At 36.3% G+C, this 16209-nt stretch overlaps 2 protein-coding genes across 5 annotated transcripts in view; one reads left to right on the top strand and one right to left on the bottom strand.

The window, feature by feature from the left end:
* The window catches only part of NF1 (neurofibromin 1), a 261374-nt gene that overhangs the window by 67219 nt on the left and 177946 nt on the right, over window positions 1-16209 (bottom strand). The window lies entirely within an intron of this gene.
* On the top strand, window positions 6129-9224 carry OMG (oligodendrocyte myelin glycoprotein). The gene is made up of 2 exons (XM_036837706.1): window positions 6129-6668; window positions 7528-9224. Exons 1-2 carry the CDS (start codon window positions 6666-6668, stop codon window positions 8857-8859), a joined length of 1335 nt encoding a protein of 444 aa, XP_036693601.1. The 5' UTR covers window positions 6129-6665; the 3' UTR covers window positions 8860-9224.

A 16209-nucleotide genomic window follows, 5' to 3' on the forward strand; every position in this document is an offset into this window, starting at 1 on the left:
GGAGAGTGTGTGTGAGAGAATTTAAATATATACTCCAAGTTTTAAACAAAACTGTTAAGTTTTAAATTAATACCTCGGGTATTAAATAAATATTCCAAGTTTGTGGGGATGAGAGATTAAAATGCATGTCTATTTGAGAATAAATTTCCTTTTAGCTCTCATTGGAAACTGTCAGACAAACATATTAAAGCATCAAATTGGGGGGCTGAGTTGGGGACATTTACTCTGAAAAAAATATGAGCACGCACCATAAAATGTAGACATTTTCCTATCTTGTTGGGGGAACACAAAGTTTAGAACTAGCCACTTAAAAAAGTTTCTTCTTCTTTTTTTTTGGCTGTGCTGCACAGCTTGCGGGATCTTAGTTCTGTGATCAGGGATTGAACCCGGGCCCTCGGCAGTGAAAGTGTGGAGTCCTAACCACTGGACTGCCAGGGAATTCTCAAAGTTTCTTTATATGCCTCAAGCACCCTCCAAAAATGAAATCTTATAAAAGAAAAAAAAAAAACAACAAAAAACAAAAAACCAACCTCTATGGCTTCATTCCAAATCCAGATGACTTTTTTCAGGAAAAAAGGATTGTATCAAAATACAGATGGTTCTCAACTTTAAAAAACTCTTAAACTACCTTTCTTACACAGAATTTCATCTTTTATTCATTACCTGACAAGTGATAAATCTGAGTTATCAGAGTAGGGGCGGGCCCAACCTTTGTCAAAGTCAAGACGGAGAGAGTCCACTGGCTGATCCTTGTGGAGATGCCAGCCCGTGCCTGCAGAAGTGCTCCTCTGCCCAAAAGCGCACATTCTCCTGCCTTACCCCACCCGAACTCGGGGGACAGTCACTTAGAATGAAAGACGGAGGCCACAGTGGTAACCTACCCTTGGAGAACCTCTCATAGTTCTGGCATCTTTCAGAATAAAATATAGTACTTACTGGCAGCACTGGTGTTCAAGAAACCAATAAAGCTCCATCTTAATAAAAACTAGCAGACTTTTGGACATTGAAATTTTATATACGATGTTCCCTTTAAATCTTTAGAGGAGTCCCTGACTGACTCTTAAAACTTTTTATCTGCAGACACACTTCCTTTGCACTTCTTATTTTTCTTGAATAAGCATGATGTTTATTGTCATAACATTGGTTTTCCTCTGTCTTCCACATTAAAAAGTTCTTTCATGTATTTTTCAAACTTACCATTTTTGAGGTTAATTTATTTAGCAACAATTAGGAGGTTAAGAATCTCCTCTTATTCGTTGGAATTTTAAGTATTCTAGTTAGGGTAAATAAGGTATAAAGTTTTTATATTTGGTCAAGACTTTGACATGCCTTAAATCATCATAACCTTTCTTGTTTTACATACAGGATTGTTACCTAACGGGCTCTTTCCACACTTTTGCTCTTCTATTTCATCACTTTCTTTCCTGACCTCTTGAAGGAGAAGTATTGGGAAATACCAACCCTCATAGACAAATCAAGAGCTGATGACCTGGTCATAGTCACGTCTGATTTCTTCAAACACTACAGAGGCAGCTTTTCTCCTTCTGTTTTTTATACAACAGAAGAACAGACTCCTGTCAGCAGCTGCTTTTTGTTTTTTAGGAAATTCTCTGCCAGGGGGAAAGTAATTCCTATTTACTGAATGCAATTTTTCCCCACTGAGGTCAGTGGAAGCTGAGCAGCCAAACAGTGGCAATCCTTGCCTAATCAGCAGAAAGAAATGCAAGCTAAAGAAACACAGGAGAAAAGAAAATGCTGGAACAAAGAAAAACCTACAGAAAGACTAAAGAAGCAGGATTCAGAAGACAAAGTTTATTTCATGGCTACGGCAAAAGGACAAGGCACAGGGGAATAAAAGGTAGACTGAACTACATACTACACACCAGTGGTGCTCTTACCAGATCCCATTAACCAGATTCAGAACAACCCTCAAGACCATCTAGTTCAGCTCCTTTTATTTGTTAAATGCTGAGAAAACAGGCCCAGAGAGAGTAAGTGACTTGCTTAGAAGTGGTAGTGAAAGCTGAGTTTGTTCCCTGACTCCTGGTTCAGCATTCTTTTCACTAACATAGGACCAAAGAGCACCTACCTCACACATTGCAACATACATTTATCACACATGTATTCCATTTGGTGTTGGTGGTGGGCAACACAATGAATTAGATGAGAGTGACTCTAATTGTTGTTATTACTTAGTTCTGAACAAAAAGTAAAGTAGCAAAATATATGGGCACCTATAAGTAAAACACTGCGATATTAGTACATGATTAGACAGATCAATGGTACAGAATGGAAAGTCCAGAAACAGACTCAAATCTCAAATCAGTATTGGGACAACTGGATAGGTACTTGGAAAAAGATGAAACTGGATCCATACTTCATACTACATTGGAATAAACACCAAATAAATCAGAGATATAAATATAAACATGAAATTATATAAAATTATATAAAAAAATAGAAGAAATATGAGTGAATTCCTTTATAATCTGAAAGTGGGACAAACCTTCCTAGTTGAGACTCAAAATCCAGAAGCATTAATTAAAAAAAAAAGGAAGTCCAATTACATAAAACTTTTAAATGTAAAACAAACAAACACCATTAAAAAAGAAAAAACATACCTTTGTCAAAAGACAAAGGACAAACTGGGGAAAAAATGTGCAACTTAAGTTAAGACAAAGGGCTAATATCCCTAAAGTTTAAAAAACCTAAATACAGATTGGGGGGTGGGGATACCCACAACACACTAGGAAAAAAAACATGCAAAACATATAAAAGACAGTCACAGAAGAAAAATTTAAATGATCCTTAAAAACATATATAAAGATATACAACTTTTCTTATAATAAAAAAGATGCATTTAAAATTAAACTGAGATACTATTACCCATCAGATGGAAATAAATCCAAAAGTTCAGCAACAAAGTCTACGGCGAGGCTCTACAGAGCTAGACACCCTGATATACTGTTGGTGGAACTGCGAAATGGTATAGTCAATATATGGTAATATCCAGAAAATTTCCAAACGCGCTTACCGTTTTACTCAGCAATCCTACTTACAGAAATTTTTTTCAAAGACTCATTGGACAAAATATAAAATTACTTAGGCAGGCGCAAGGGTATTCACTGTGGCATTATCTGTAACAGCAAAAGTCTGGAAACAATCCAGATGCCCATCAACAGGGCACTGGTTAATAAACCATGGTACACTCCCAAATGGAGTACTATGCATCATGAAATAAATGTGAAAGATCCCTATATGCTGGCATGGAGTGATCTTCAAGATATATTATTAAGAAAAAAAGAAGATGTGTAGCAGTCTACTTAGTATGCAACCTTTTATATGAGGAGGGGCGGGGATAAGAACATATGATACATACATACATATTTTTGTTCTTTTTCAAAAAGAAATACTGTTAAGATACAACCAAAAGCTAATAAAAATAGTCACCAATAAGAGGAGGAAGGGAATAGGGTGGAGGGGATAGAGAAGCAAGATTTCCCTGAATATACCTTGTTATACAGTTTTGACTAAAGCAGTCCCTAAAAACTGATAAGTAACTGAAACAAATGAAGCTAAATTTATGTAAAGTTGGTGATATAAAAATATAGAGAAAACAATTATTTCAAGGTGCATTGGGACACAGAATTGATTATACATCCTTAGTGAAATGTATTCTAAGAACAAATAAGGCTGCAAAGAGTCTTAAACTTTATTCAGTAGTCTGTAATCTAAGTATCTGTAGCAATACTAGTATTATTTTGAAACTATTATAGGATGATACAAATAAGCAATTATGTTAATGCTGTTAGAAACCATTTATAGGAAATATGGGGGATAGAGGAACAAATTAAATCTTCACAAGGAAGCAAACAGATAAATCCAGATGAGGGACATTCTAGGGAACAAGTGACTGAGTTTTGGCAACAAGCCCGTGACACGGGGGAAAAAGGGTGGTGAGGTAGGAGAAAAGATTGATTCACTTGAATTTTGACCTGATAATTTCTATCTTGTCAGTTCTTCCATGCTTTTAAAATACTTTATTCAGTACTCTTAGCTGTTTTCAGCAGTAAGTTCAGTCTGAATAGCCAACTATGTTACCAAAAATAGAGAATATAATACTTTTACTCTCAAATAAGCACAACAAATGTTATCAACTTAAGTAACAAAGATAAACTGATTGGGTTTCCAAACTGTTGATTTAATATGGGATAGTTGTGCCCTGGCAGGTAACTTGTTATACCTTTCACAATGTTGGGGTAATGCATCCTAGAACGGTGTGCTTCACAAAAGAATATGTAAGTTAATTTACTTCTTAGTCTAGAATATTTGACTTATCTAAAATGTAATGTGTCTGAATAACATCTAAAATAAGTTGTAACAAACACTTAAGCCTACAAAAAATTATTCTTTTTTTGGAGTAATGTAATATACTATTGTTTTATTTCATGAGAACTTCTAAAATCATACGGACAGATGGTTACGATTCAAGCACACTAAAATGAACTCCCCCCTTTTTCTCCCATCCAAGTACTAACCAGGCCTGACCCCGCTTAGCTTCTGAGATTAGACGAGTATCTGGCACATTCAGGGCTGTATGGCTGTAGGCAATACTTCCACCCTCTTTTTCTTTTTGAGAATTTTACAATAGTCTTTGAATAACAGAAGCAATTTGGTATGTCCCCAAACTTGAAATAAGAAACGTTGCCACTACTATTATATTGGAATTTTCTATTATATGCTGCAAAATCTGATCTCGATACAGCCTAAACCCTAATTCATATGATCCATAATGAAATAGCATGTTCTTTCTTTCAAACAAAAACACCAATAAGTATAATGGAACTGGAGAACTCTACATCCACATGGATGTAATGAGACTTCCTAAAATTAAAAGGAGAGATTTAAGTGTTTGGTAAACTGACCCTCAGTCACATCCCTTGAAGTTTAACATACACAGAAGCTGAAATGGAAGAAACCTAAATGTCAAAACAATCATTCCTTATTTCCACAACAATATTGCTGAATGTTGTATTTTTAACGCATTATTTTTAAGCACTAAGACTGATGACTGGTTTCTGAAATCCATAGAAAGAATCTTATTAAGAGTCCAAGGCTGAACCCTCAAAGTAAAGTGGGAATAAAGTATCTAATCAATAGTAAATTTCTAACACTTCAGACTTTTAAAATGTAGGTACTTTTTGAGGAACATTAATCTCATACAAAAGATGACTCCTAGAGTATAGTTTCTTTTCTAAGAAAATAAATTTCAATTTTTAATACAATAAATTCTATTTAGGGTAAACTTTGGGGTTAAAAAATGGCAAATGTAATTTAGAGAAAAACAAAGGATTTAGTAAATAGGCATAAAGAGATTTTCCTTACATGTAACGTGCTAATAATTGCTGGTTTTTAAATGGTAACAATTTGGTAAAGAAAATGTCATGACTTTGTTTTCTTTTCTAAGGTAAACTGGCTATTCTAGAAATTAGATTCAAGTTTTAGCAGATTATTTACACTATCAGTCCACTAAAGAGTGGAGCAGAAGCTGTCATAAATCTGGTCTTATTTTATAAAGCCCCTAATGAAAGTTTTCCCTTTTACATTATTTCATGTAATTTAAAAACAATGTAAATTATTTTCTCAGTAAGATAAAATGTGAAACATTCTGAAGAAATCAACTAAAAGTTATGCTATTATTCTTAAAACATAAAATCAAATAAATGGCCATTCATATAGTACCAAAGATGTCTCTGGAGACAACAATATTCATATCGACTGACCAAAGTAATTTCATGAAGAAAAAAATCCTTAACCCAAAAGACGTAAAATAAAACACATTTACTTTACTACATGAACTGATAATTGAAAGAATTAGATGCTCATTAAAAAATGTAGCCTCGTTTGTGCATAGCCTAGGTCAAACAATCCTTGTATCAGAAAGATAAAAACAAAATAATCATATTTAAGTACTTTTGTACTTCTCCAAAAGATGAACAGTTAGGTGGTTGATAAATTTGAAAACCTGACTGTATATAATAATCACCATATTTGGCTGGGGGGGGTACATAAAAAAATCAAACAGATTGTAATATGTTATTTTAAAAAGTGATAAGACAATTGTACCATTTTAGAAAAGATAAAAAGGCAGAGTTAAAAATAGTTAAACTAATATCTTAGAAAACCATCCATAAGGAAGCTCAAATTCATTTTCAACATTTTTCAATGCATAAAATGAATGAAGAGTAGGCGCATTAAAAAGAACCACAAATTCTTCACGAGGTGAATGTTAAAATGTGGAGCCTAAGCTCAAATACACAGAAATGAGTAAAGGCCAGGTCTAATGTGCACGAGGTTTTCCATCCTACAGCAAATCTGAGATATATGGGTACACTCAACACTAAATTAAAAAAAAATTTCTTTTGGTCCATTCTGTTGCGTGTGCACCTCTTGCAATAAATTTGAGTCAGCACCAATGACAGCTCTGCAGTCCTCCTATGTGGTACTGATCAGGTGGTTGCAGAGCTTCAGCTCACAGCAACACAATGCAGCTGAGCAGGCAAGCACAGCCCACAGCCAGAAGCGGTTCCTACTTTCCAGAACAAGGCGACCTTTAAGCTTAAGTTTCCCGGAGAAAATGAGATGCTGATGTAGAAGACAACACTATGGTAAGCTGTTATTTAAATCAGTAAAAAATCGACTTCGGAATTTTTTTCTTTTTCCTTGTCTTAAGAGAAAGTCAACGTTAGGATTGAATATATATTCAATAGCAAGTGCATGCACCAGAAATTTGCTGCAGTGTCAGTTGAGGGATTTCTTTCTAATATTCATTCACTTTGTAAATATACACATTGTTTTCCTTTAGAATCGGCACTGAAATATACAGAAAAGAAATCACTTTATAAAATGTGAGATTTAAAGGTATGGTGTTGGTCAGATTTTTCAAGTGCCTTAAAATGTTTTGCAAGGATATATTTATCCTGAAAAGACAAAGATGCATTTCAAAGTATTGTTTTAATATCTAAATAAAATCTCATCCTACATACACATTGACTATTTTATTACTGCAGAGATCTGAAAAAAACAAAAAACAAAAAACCAAAAAAAAAAACAAAAAAAACAACCAAAACAGACACGACAGCCATTTTTTCCCATCTGAGTAAGGAAGAATATTATCAAAAATAGTAATAGCTTAAGATTCCGACTCTTTATTTGCAGAGAATGCCATTTTATAATATCAACATTCTGGGAAGATAAATAAGAAAGACTAAGAAGGGAGAAAATAAATGAGAAAATGCAGAAGACAGTAGGGGGAGAGAGTCTCTCTCTATCACATAGCCCCAATTGAAGGATTAAGCATTTGGACTATAAATGAAGGGGAGCTTTGTTAGTTTAATCACTGGAACAATTATAAAAGAACTCAACAACAATGAGGTTTATTGAAAATTTTGCCTAATGCTAACTGACCCATGCAGATGCCTAATTGTATTTGCATATTAAAAGAAGGGTGTATCTGTTTGTTTCCAGGCTTTGATGGAATATCAGATATTGAAAATGTCTCCCAGCCTGTTCATCCTTCTGTTTCTCACACCTGGTATTTTATGCATTTGCCCTCTCCAATGTATATGCACCGAGAGGCACAGGCATGTGGACTGTTCAGGCAGAAACTTGACTACATTACCATCTGGACTGCAAGAGAATATTATCCATTTAAATCTGTCTTATAACCACTTTACTGATCTGCATAACCAGTTAACCCAGTACACCAATCTGAGGACCCTGGACATTTCAAACAACAGGCTTGAAAGCTTGCCTGCTCAGTTACCTCGGTCCCTCTGGAACATGTCTGCTGCTAACAACAACATTAAACTGCTTGAAAAATCTGATACTGCTTATCAGTGGAACCTTAAATATCTGGATGTTTCTAAGAATATGCTGGAAAAGGTTGTCCTCATTAAAAATACACTAAGAAGTCTTGAGGTTCTCAACCTCAGTAGTAACAAACTCTGGACAGTTCCAACCAACATGCCCTCCAAACTACATATTGTGGACCTGTCTAACAATTCCTTGACACAAATCCTTCCAGGAACATTAATAAACCTGACAAATCTCACACATCTTTACCTGCACAACAATAAGTTCACATTCATTCCAGATCAAGCTTTTGACCAACTCTTCCAGTTGCAAGAGATAACCCTTTACAATAACAGGTGGTCATGTGACCATAAACAAAACATTACTTACTTACTTAAGTGGATGATGGAAACAAAAGCCCATGTAACAGGGACTCCCTGTTCTAGCCAAATATCACCTTTGAAGGAACATAACATATACCCCACACCTTCTGGATTTACCTCAAGCTTGTTCACTGTAAGTGGGATGCAGACAGTGGACACCATTAACTCTCTGAGTATGGTAACTCAATCCAAAGTGACCAAAATACCTAAACAATATCGAACAAAGGAAACAACGTTTGGTGCCACTCTAAGCAAAGACACCACCTTTACTAGCACTGACAAGGCTTTTGTGCCCTATCCAGAAGATACATCCACAGAAACGATCAATTCACATGAAGCAGCAGCTGCAACTCTAACTATTCACCTCCAAGATGGAATGGTTACAAACACAAGCCTCACTAGCTCAACAAAATCATCCCCAACACCCATGACCCTAAGTATTACTAGTGGCATGCCAAATAATTTCTCTGAAATGCCTCAACAAAGCACAACCCTTAACTTACGGAGGGAAGAGACAACCACAAATGTAAAGACTCGCTTACCTTCTTCTGTGGCAAGTGCTTGGAAAGTAAATGCTTCGTTTCTCTTAATGCTCAATGCTGTGGTCATGCTGGCTGGCTAAGGGTCTGCATTTTCTGAAATTAATGAAAGCACTCCTCCCTGATGTATAGTTGGGAAAATATGCCCCTATCTAACCAGTGACTCAAGCTATATTAAGTATTCAAGAAAGCCAGTCTTACATTTCTGACTCTGATGTAAAGAAGCAACTCGTCTTAAATAAAGAAGTGCACAATGTCTTGGTACTTGCTGCTATTTTACTGTCTTAATGAAGTAAAACTAATGAGTTTCTTTTTTTTAAATGAAATGTTTTCTTTTTAAGGCTTCAATTTACTGCACAAAATATAAAGCATCTCAACTTTAATATGTATTTTATGTATGTTTACACTGTCAAACATCTGGGAAAAAATAAAAGGTCTATGCTCATAACTGTGTCATTTGGCTTTCTAGTCATACCAACTTAATCTACTTGGTAGAATCAAAATGACTTAACCTTTTTTTTGTTCTAGGGTACCCTGGTCAAGTCTTTATGGTAAATGTAATATTGGAGGTATCCAAGAGTTCTGTCACTACGTAGAGTAAAACTGTGGCTGCCTCCCCATGAATGGTTATGTCACATCATTATTTTGTACACAAGCCATGATTGTTTTAAATCTAAATGATGTCCTGCTTCTGAGGAACTCTTGGCTACTTTACAGATTATATAATGGACAAAAGCTCTTCAAAAAGCTAGAAGACACTAGGCTTTGCATTTTAATAAGTAAAGTTTAATGGCGTTTTTTTGTATTTAAGGGAAGTATTAAAAATGTAATAAAAATTTCAAGCTTAAAGACATGTAAAGGAACAGTTTTAGTGCATATTTAACAGACTGTTCATTAATGGAAAATTAAAATATTTAAAAAATTAAAAGCCTTCTATGTGCAGGAGAGGGAAATTTATCTTTTACACATCAGAAGTTAGGATCTGACTTACCTAAGTTAAAAATAAGATTAGTTTCAGGATAAAATCATGGGGGTCTAACAAACATGGGCAATACTAAGGAAGGGAAGGAAAAGGAAAGGAGAAAGGGAAAGAAGGCTGGGATTCATTTGGCGCTACGACCAGGTGATGAACCCAATAAAACAGACAATAGGCCTACAGCTGGGCATGGGACAGATCTTGACACTCCAAACTGCACTGGGACTTCAACTAGAAGAAAATTGAGAATTTTCTACAAATATACAAGTAAGCCATCTTTTGAATCAGAGAAAAACATAAGTAATAGCCAAGAGTCAGAAAAAGAGACCCAGAAACACGGCTAGATTAAAATGCAAGACAGCATAACTGAAATGGGTGAGCCACAAATGAGGAATTTAATTTGTGAGACATAAGGAAGAATCTATTTCAAGCATTCTTAGAGTTGGTAAAAGACTACAGATAGAAATTTTGGGGCTCCTTCCTAAGGACTTTTAAAACTAAGATTTCTTTCCACATTTGGAAGCATTTCTACTCAGAGAAAGAGAAAAGTAACAACCTTCTAATGTGCTCTTTCTTTTTTCTTTCTTTCTTTCTTTTTAAGGGGCAGGCTTATGGAAAAATTATTTTTAAGGTTCAATGAAGCAGTTCCTCTCCTATACTGACTTAGTACAGTGACTCTTGAACATTTTTCTGCCCTGGCAAACCTAACTGGCTCACTATTGTCAGGAGGGAATCTCACCATGAAGAAAAGAAATTATTTGAAATAGTCCCTAAATGATTTGAAAATGGGCAAGCTGTTTCTCCTCCCTCCCAATCAACAATCTAGTATCTTCACCATCAATGGTACAGGCTAATTGCTTAGATATTTCCTAATCTACGACATACTTGCATCTTGTTTTAAAAAACCACACACACTGAATTGCACAGAAAGTAGGTTTCTTAAAGGTAACTGTCTTTCACTCTGAGGGTGCCAAAAATTCAGTGCTGTCTTAGAAATCCTATGAGGAAAAGTGACCAAAAAGTGAAATTACGCATTATAGCATTAGCAGCACCTATAAATTATGCCAATCTTAATGATGTGTCTGCAAAATGCAGAGAAAAAAATGCAGTAAATTTACACGTACAACATATGTCAACCACACAGACCCTTAAGTCCTCAGAAAGAAGTATTATCTAGCCTTACAGTAATTACATACTTCCGTCTAAGGAAATTGTGTTCTTATCATTACCGATGGAGGAGGGAGCGGTATTTGCCACTCAAACAAGAACTACCGTATTATTGGGCTCCATAAACATTTCAAAATGCATTATCCTCAGTGTCTATCTCTCAAGCTCATAAGTTATATATCCATCCATCCATACCTAAGGTTTGATTTCATTTTACAAGTAACTTTTGTTTCTCCCCAGTCAAGAGAATTAAAATAAGAGCACAAACACAAAAGCAAATGCAATAAGGGATAAAATAGTGGTGAAGGGTATTGTGCTCTGGTGTCAAATGTTCTAGGCCTAAATCCTGTCTCTGCCGCTTCTCAACTGTACAACCCTGGGCAAGTTACCAATGCCCTAAGTCATATGGGCTGGAAGAAATTATTCATAGTGGGTATTTTTTCCTGAGGAATAAATGGCATAATTCATATACAGTCTTATCACAGTGTCTTGGCTCCCCACATTCTACACGCAGTAATTTTGCTGTTAGTATTATTATACGTGTATGTCCAAACCCAGTGCTTTGAGAAATTCCCACATACGTAAACACCCAAGTGCCACACTCTAAGAGCAAGAAAATGAAATAGTATATTTTTTGCTTCAGTCCCTGATCCTTCACCCTCCAGGATTCAGGTTCAGATGTTAGTGAGACGGGGACCCAGAAGAAAGTCAGAGAAACATTCTCTTATCACAGCAGGATGAGAAAATGTCTTCTATGCCTAACTTAAAAGATGACAAATATGTGCTATTCAATAATCTTCCATAACAATGTTCTGAAGCAACAGCAAATTCCTTTACACCAAAAATGTCACACACAAGTCAGTTTAAAACCTTTATAAGATTATTCCTTATGAAATATATTGTAAGAACTAGATAAGGAATGATACCATGTACTGCAAATGTCATGCTTAAAAGTGAAAAATTATATTTCTATTAAAACCAGAATCAAAACAACAATGCCCATTACCATCAATCTTTTAAACATTATTCCAGAATAAAAGACAACAGATATAAATAAAATTATAGGAAAAACCCAAAGTGGTTATTATTAACAGGTGAAATAATTATCTATCCAAAGGATTCCTCAGGAATGCCTTCAGAAGAACAACTTTAAATAAATAACAGCAAAATAAATATGCAAACATTAATGGTTTTCTCACATTCTGGCAACAAATAATTAGAAGATTACAGGAAAAGGATACTATTCATGACAGCAACAACAAACCAAAATATATAATGCCAAGAAATAACATTCACATGAAATGTGCAGGACCAAATGGGGAAAAGTTAAAAACCGTTAATGAGAAGTATAAACCAAGACTTGATGGAGACGATAAACAAAGGTCTCCCCATTCATTTATTCTTTCACTCAGTAAGTATTTTTTCAGCATCTGGAATGTCCAAAGGCACAAAGGCTAAGCACAGGAGACACACCTTGACTGATATTGTAAAGATGTGATTAATTCCAGATAATCTATGGATTAAGCCAACTCTGACAAACATTCCAATGAGATTCTTGTTAGAATAAAACACTTAAGTCCATCTGGAAAAATACACAGGCAAGAATAGAAAAAGGAAGAAACAGAAGAAGTATCTTAGCCTTTCTTCATCAGCTATAATAATTAAGACAGAATGGTAGTGGCATATAAATAGAAAGGAAGATAACTACAATATAGAAATGATAGCACAATTAGAGCACAGGACACATATGAAGTTCTCTGTGCCTCCATTTCCTCACAGGGTAGTTGTGAGGAAAAAATGAGTTAATACACACATATATATGGAATCTAAAAAAAAAAAAATGGTTCTGAAGAACCTAGGGGCAGGTCAGGAATAAAGACGCAGATGTAGAGAATGGACTTGAGGACACGGGGAGGGGGAAGGTTAAGCTGGGACGAAGTGAGAGAGGGGCATTGACATATATATACTACCAAATGTAAAACAGCTAGCGGGAAGCAGCTGCATAGCACAGGGAGATCAGCTTGGTGCTTTGTGACCACCTAGAGGGGTGGGATAGGGAGGGTGGGAGAGAGACGCAAGAGGGAGGGGATATGGGGATATATGTATATGTATAGCTGATTCACTTTGTTATAAAGCAGAAACTAACACACCACTGCAAAGCAATTATACTCCAATAAAGATGTTAAAAAAAACAATGAGTTAATACGTATAAAGTGCTTAGAACAGTACCTACCATGTAGTGCGTTCTCAGACACTGTTAACTTTAGAAGGAAAAAAATAAAAAATCAAAGGGGAAGGGAAAGATTCAAAAAACAATGCTGGGAAAATTTGAAAACAGTCCAATTTAACATTTACTTCATGTGATACACCTACATAGTGAACTAAAAAAAGATAATATAAAAAAGGAAGTCTTAAAACCAGCAGAAGAATAAAAAAGAATATAAATCTCTGGGTGGAAGGCTATTTTTAATTATAAAAAGAAAAATAAATCACAAAGAAATCATCAATAGGTTTGTCATACAAAATCCCAAACTTCTTGGGCTTCCCTGGTGGCGCAGTGGTTGAGAATCTGCCTGCCAATGCAGGGGATACGGGTTCGAGCCCTGGTCTGGGAAGATCCCACATGCCGCGGAGCAACTAGGCCCGTGAGCCACAGTTACTGAGCCTGTGCGTCTGGAGCCTGTGCTCTGCAACAAGAGAGGCCGTGGTAATGAGAGGCCCGCGCACCGCGATGAAGAGTGGCCCCCACTTGCCGCAACTAGAGAAAGCCCTCGCACAGAAACGAAGGCCCATCACAGCCATAATAAAATAAATTAAAAAAAAAAATCCCAAACTTCTTATGCTGCAAACAATGAGCCTGATAAAAATACTCAAAGAGAAAAATGTAAAGGAGATTGTTAATCAAATGCTCATAAAATTGATAAGAAAAATACTTAGATTTCCCAATGGACAAGTGGGTAAAGGACACAAACAGAATGTTTAAAAGACAGGAAGCATGGGGATTGATAAGTATATGGGAATATGGCAAACCACATAATAACTGAGAAATAAAAATAAAATGTGATACCACGCTTATTACTAAAACAGCAAGCAATTTTTTTTTTTTTTTTTTAATAATCTTCTACGTGTACATGTGTGTTTCTTTTCATTTGTCCTAAGATTTTTTTCTGGGGGAAGGGGAAGATTCCTTGAATCTATGGAATTTTTTTTTTTTTAAGTTTAATTTTATTTATTTATTTATTTATTTATGGCTGTGTTGGGTCTTCATTTCTGTGCAAGGGCTTTCTCCAGTTGTGGCAAGTGGGGGCCACTCTTCATCGCGGTGCGCGGGCCTCTCACTATTGTGGCCTCTCTTGTTGCGGAGCACAGGCTCCAGACGCGCAGGCTCAGTAATTGTGGCTCACGGGCCTAGTTGCTCCGTGGCATGTGGGATCTTCCCAGACCAGGGCTCGAACCCGTGTGCCCTGCATTGGCAGGCAGATTCTCAACCACTGCGCCACCAGGGAAGCCCCAGCAAGCAATTTTTTTAAAAGTAAAAAAAAAAAAAAAAATCAATGCTGGGGAAGACATTAGGAAATACTCACATTCACATACTGGTACAACTCTTTGGGACAGCAATTGGCAATTGCGATGAGAAAACAGCTATTCTGAGTTGCTGCCTAAGCATTTTACAGTATGACAACCCTACACATACCCAGAGTCTGGACATTTAGATAAGGACTCAAATTAGGATTACCACCAGAAGTTCCCACTTTGCTATTCCTGGGGCACCTTTTAAAATAAGCACTTAGAGTCGAGCCTGTAAAAAGTTAAGTGACTGTCATCCCAACCAACTTACAAGAGGTGCTTCCTACCCTGTACTGCATCTCTTGAACTGGGGCAGAGGACTGCTCTTCCCCCAGCTCACTGTGCACCCCCCCACCCCCCCGGCGACGTTTCTGGGATCTCTAAATAATAAATCTTGTGACTTTACTTCCTTTTTCTGAGTGTACTGAAACTGAGCCTTCAATCAAAACGACCCCAGGGGTTTTCACTTCCCTTGGAAATTGAGGGAGCTACTTGCCAACCCCAAGTGGGTGGCTTGTGCCTCCTCATTCGACAAGTCATAATCTGCATATCTTTAAATTAATATACCAATGACGGGGGAGGGCAACACAGCAATGATCAAAAACCTAAAATATTTTAACCTTTAACCTAGTAAATTCTAGGTAAATACCAGCATTCTTTCTAATAGCAAGAAAAACAGAATGCTAAATATCTACCATTAGGAAACTGGTCAAGTAAATGATGACCCACTGGCCAGAGTATTACGTGTCCAATACAAATATTTATGTAGAGGTTTTTTTTTAAGTTTGAAAAGTGGAAAATGCATATACTAGAAAGACAGGCAAAAACTATAGGATATATAAACATGTATGTTATAGAACTATGTATAAAAACAACAAAAAAGATAAATATACCAAAATGCTAATATGTATACCAAGTGTGTTTTATCACCTGCTTTGTCTTTGAAAAATGCAAGAGATCTTAGAAAAGAACTATTGAAACAGCTATCCAAGGGCTCTAGGTTGAGTAAGAAAATGAGACGATGCAAAATGAACTGTGAATAGGGAGGGGTGGTTAAGAAACTGGAGGGTATCATGGAATAAAGATCAGAGACAGAGACGCACTATCAGATTTTTTGGAAGCACATACTTACTATATTAGCTTACATTAGCTCTACACGGTTAACTGCTGTCAGGATTGTTCTCCAACAAATCTAACCAGACAAGCTCTTTTCTCTCCTAATAACAAAGCAAATGAACAATAACAACAACAAAAACCCCTCCAAAAAACTTTCAATAATTTTCCATGTCTCAGAATAAAATCTAAATTCTTAATATGGCTTACTGTATGATCGGGCCCTTGCCACCCTTTACAGTACCATCTTAAAATTTTCCAGCTCCCTCACACTGTATAGTTCAAACAAAACATCTTTCTGCCCCTGTAATTCACCATGCTCTCTCTTGCCATCAGGCTCTCAGAGATTCTTCATGTCCTCACCACTACACTCCTTTCCTTCTTCTTCCCCTGGCAAACCTTTATTTATCCTTTTTATTTCAGTGTAGATTATCACCTCCTGCTAGGAGGTCTTTTTTTCGTGGGGGGCGGGGGGGAGAAGGGCCAGCTTGATCTGAATTTATTAAATAAAAGGATGAATTAATACAGATCAAAGATATGACTGGTGCGCTAACAATAACCTACTTAAGACAGACCAAGTCAAACCTCGAAGTCTTTCTTATTCTAGAGC

Source organism: Balaenoptera musculus, chromosome 20 (genome assembly GCF_009873245.2).
Source record: "Balaenoptera musculus isolate JJ_BM4_2016_0621 chromosome 20, mBalMus1.pri.v3, whole genome shotgun sequence".
Classification (NCBI taxonomy): Eukaryota; Metazoa; Chordata; class Mammalia; order Artiodactyla; family Balaenopteridae; genus Balaenoptera; species Balaenoptera musculus.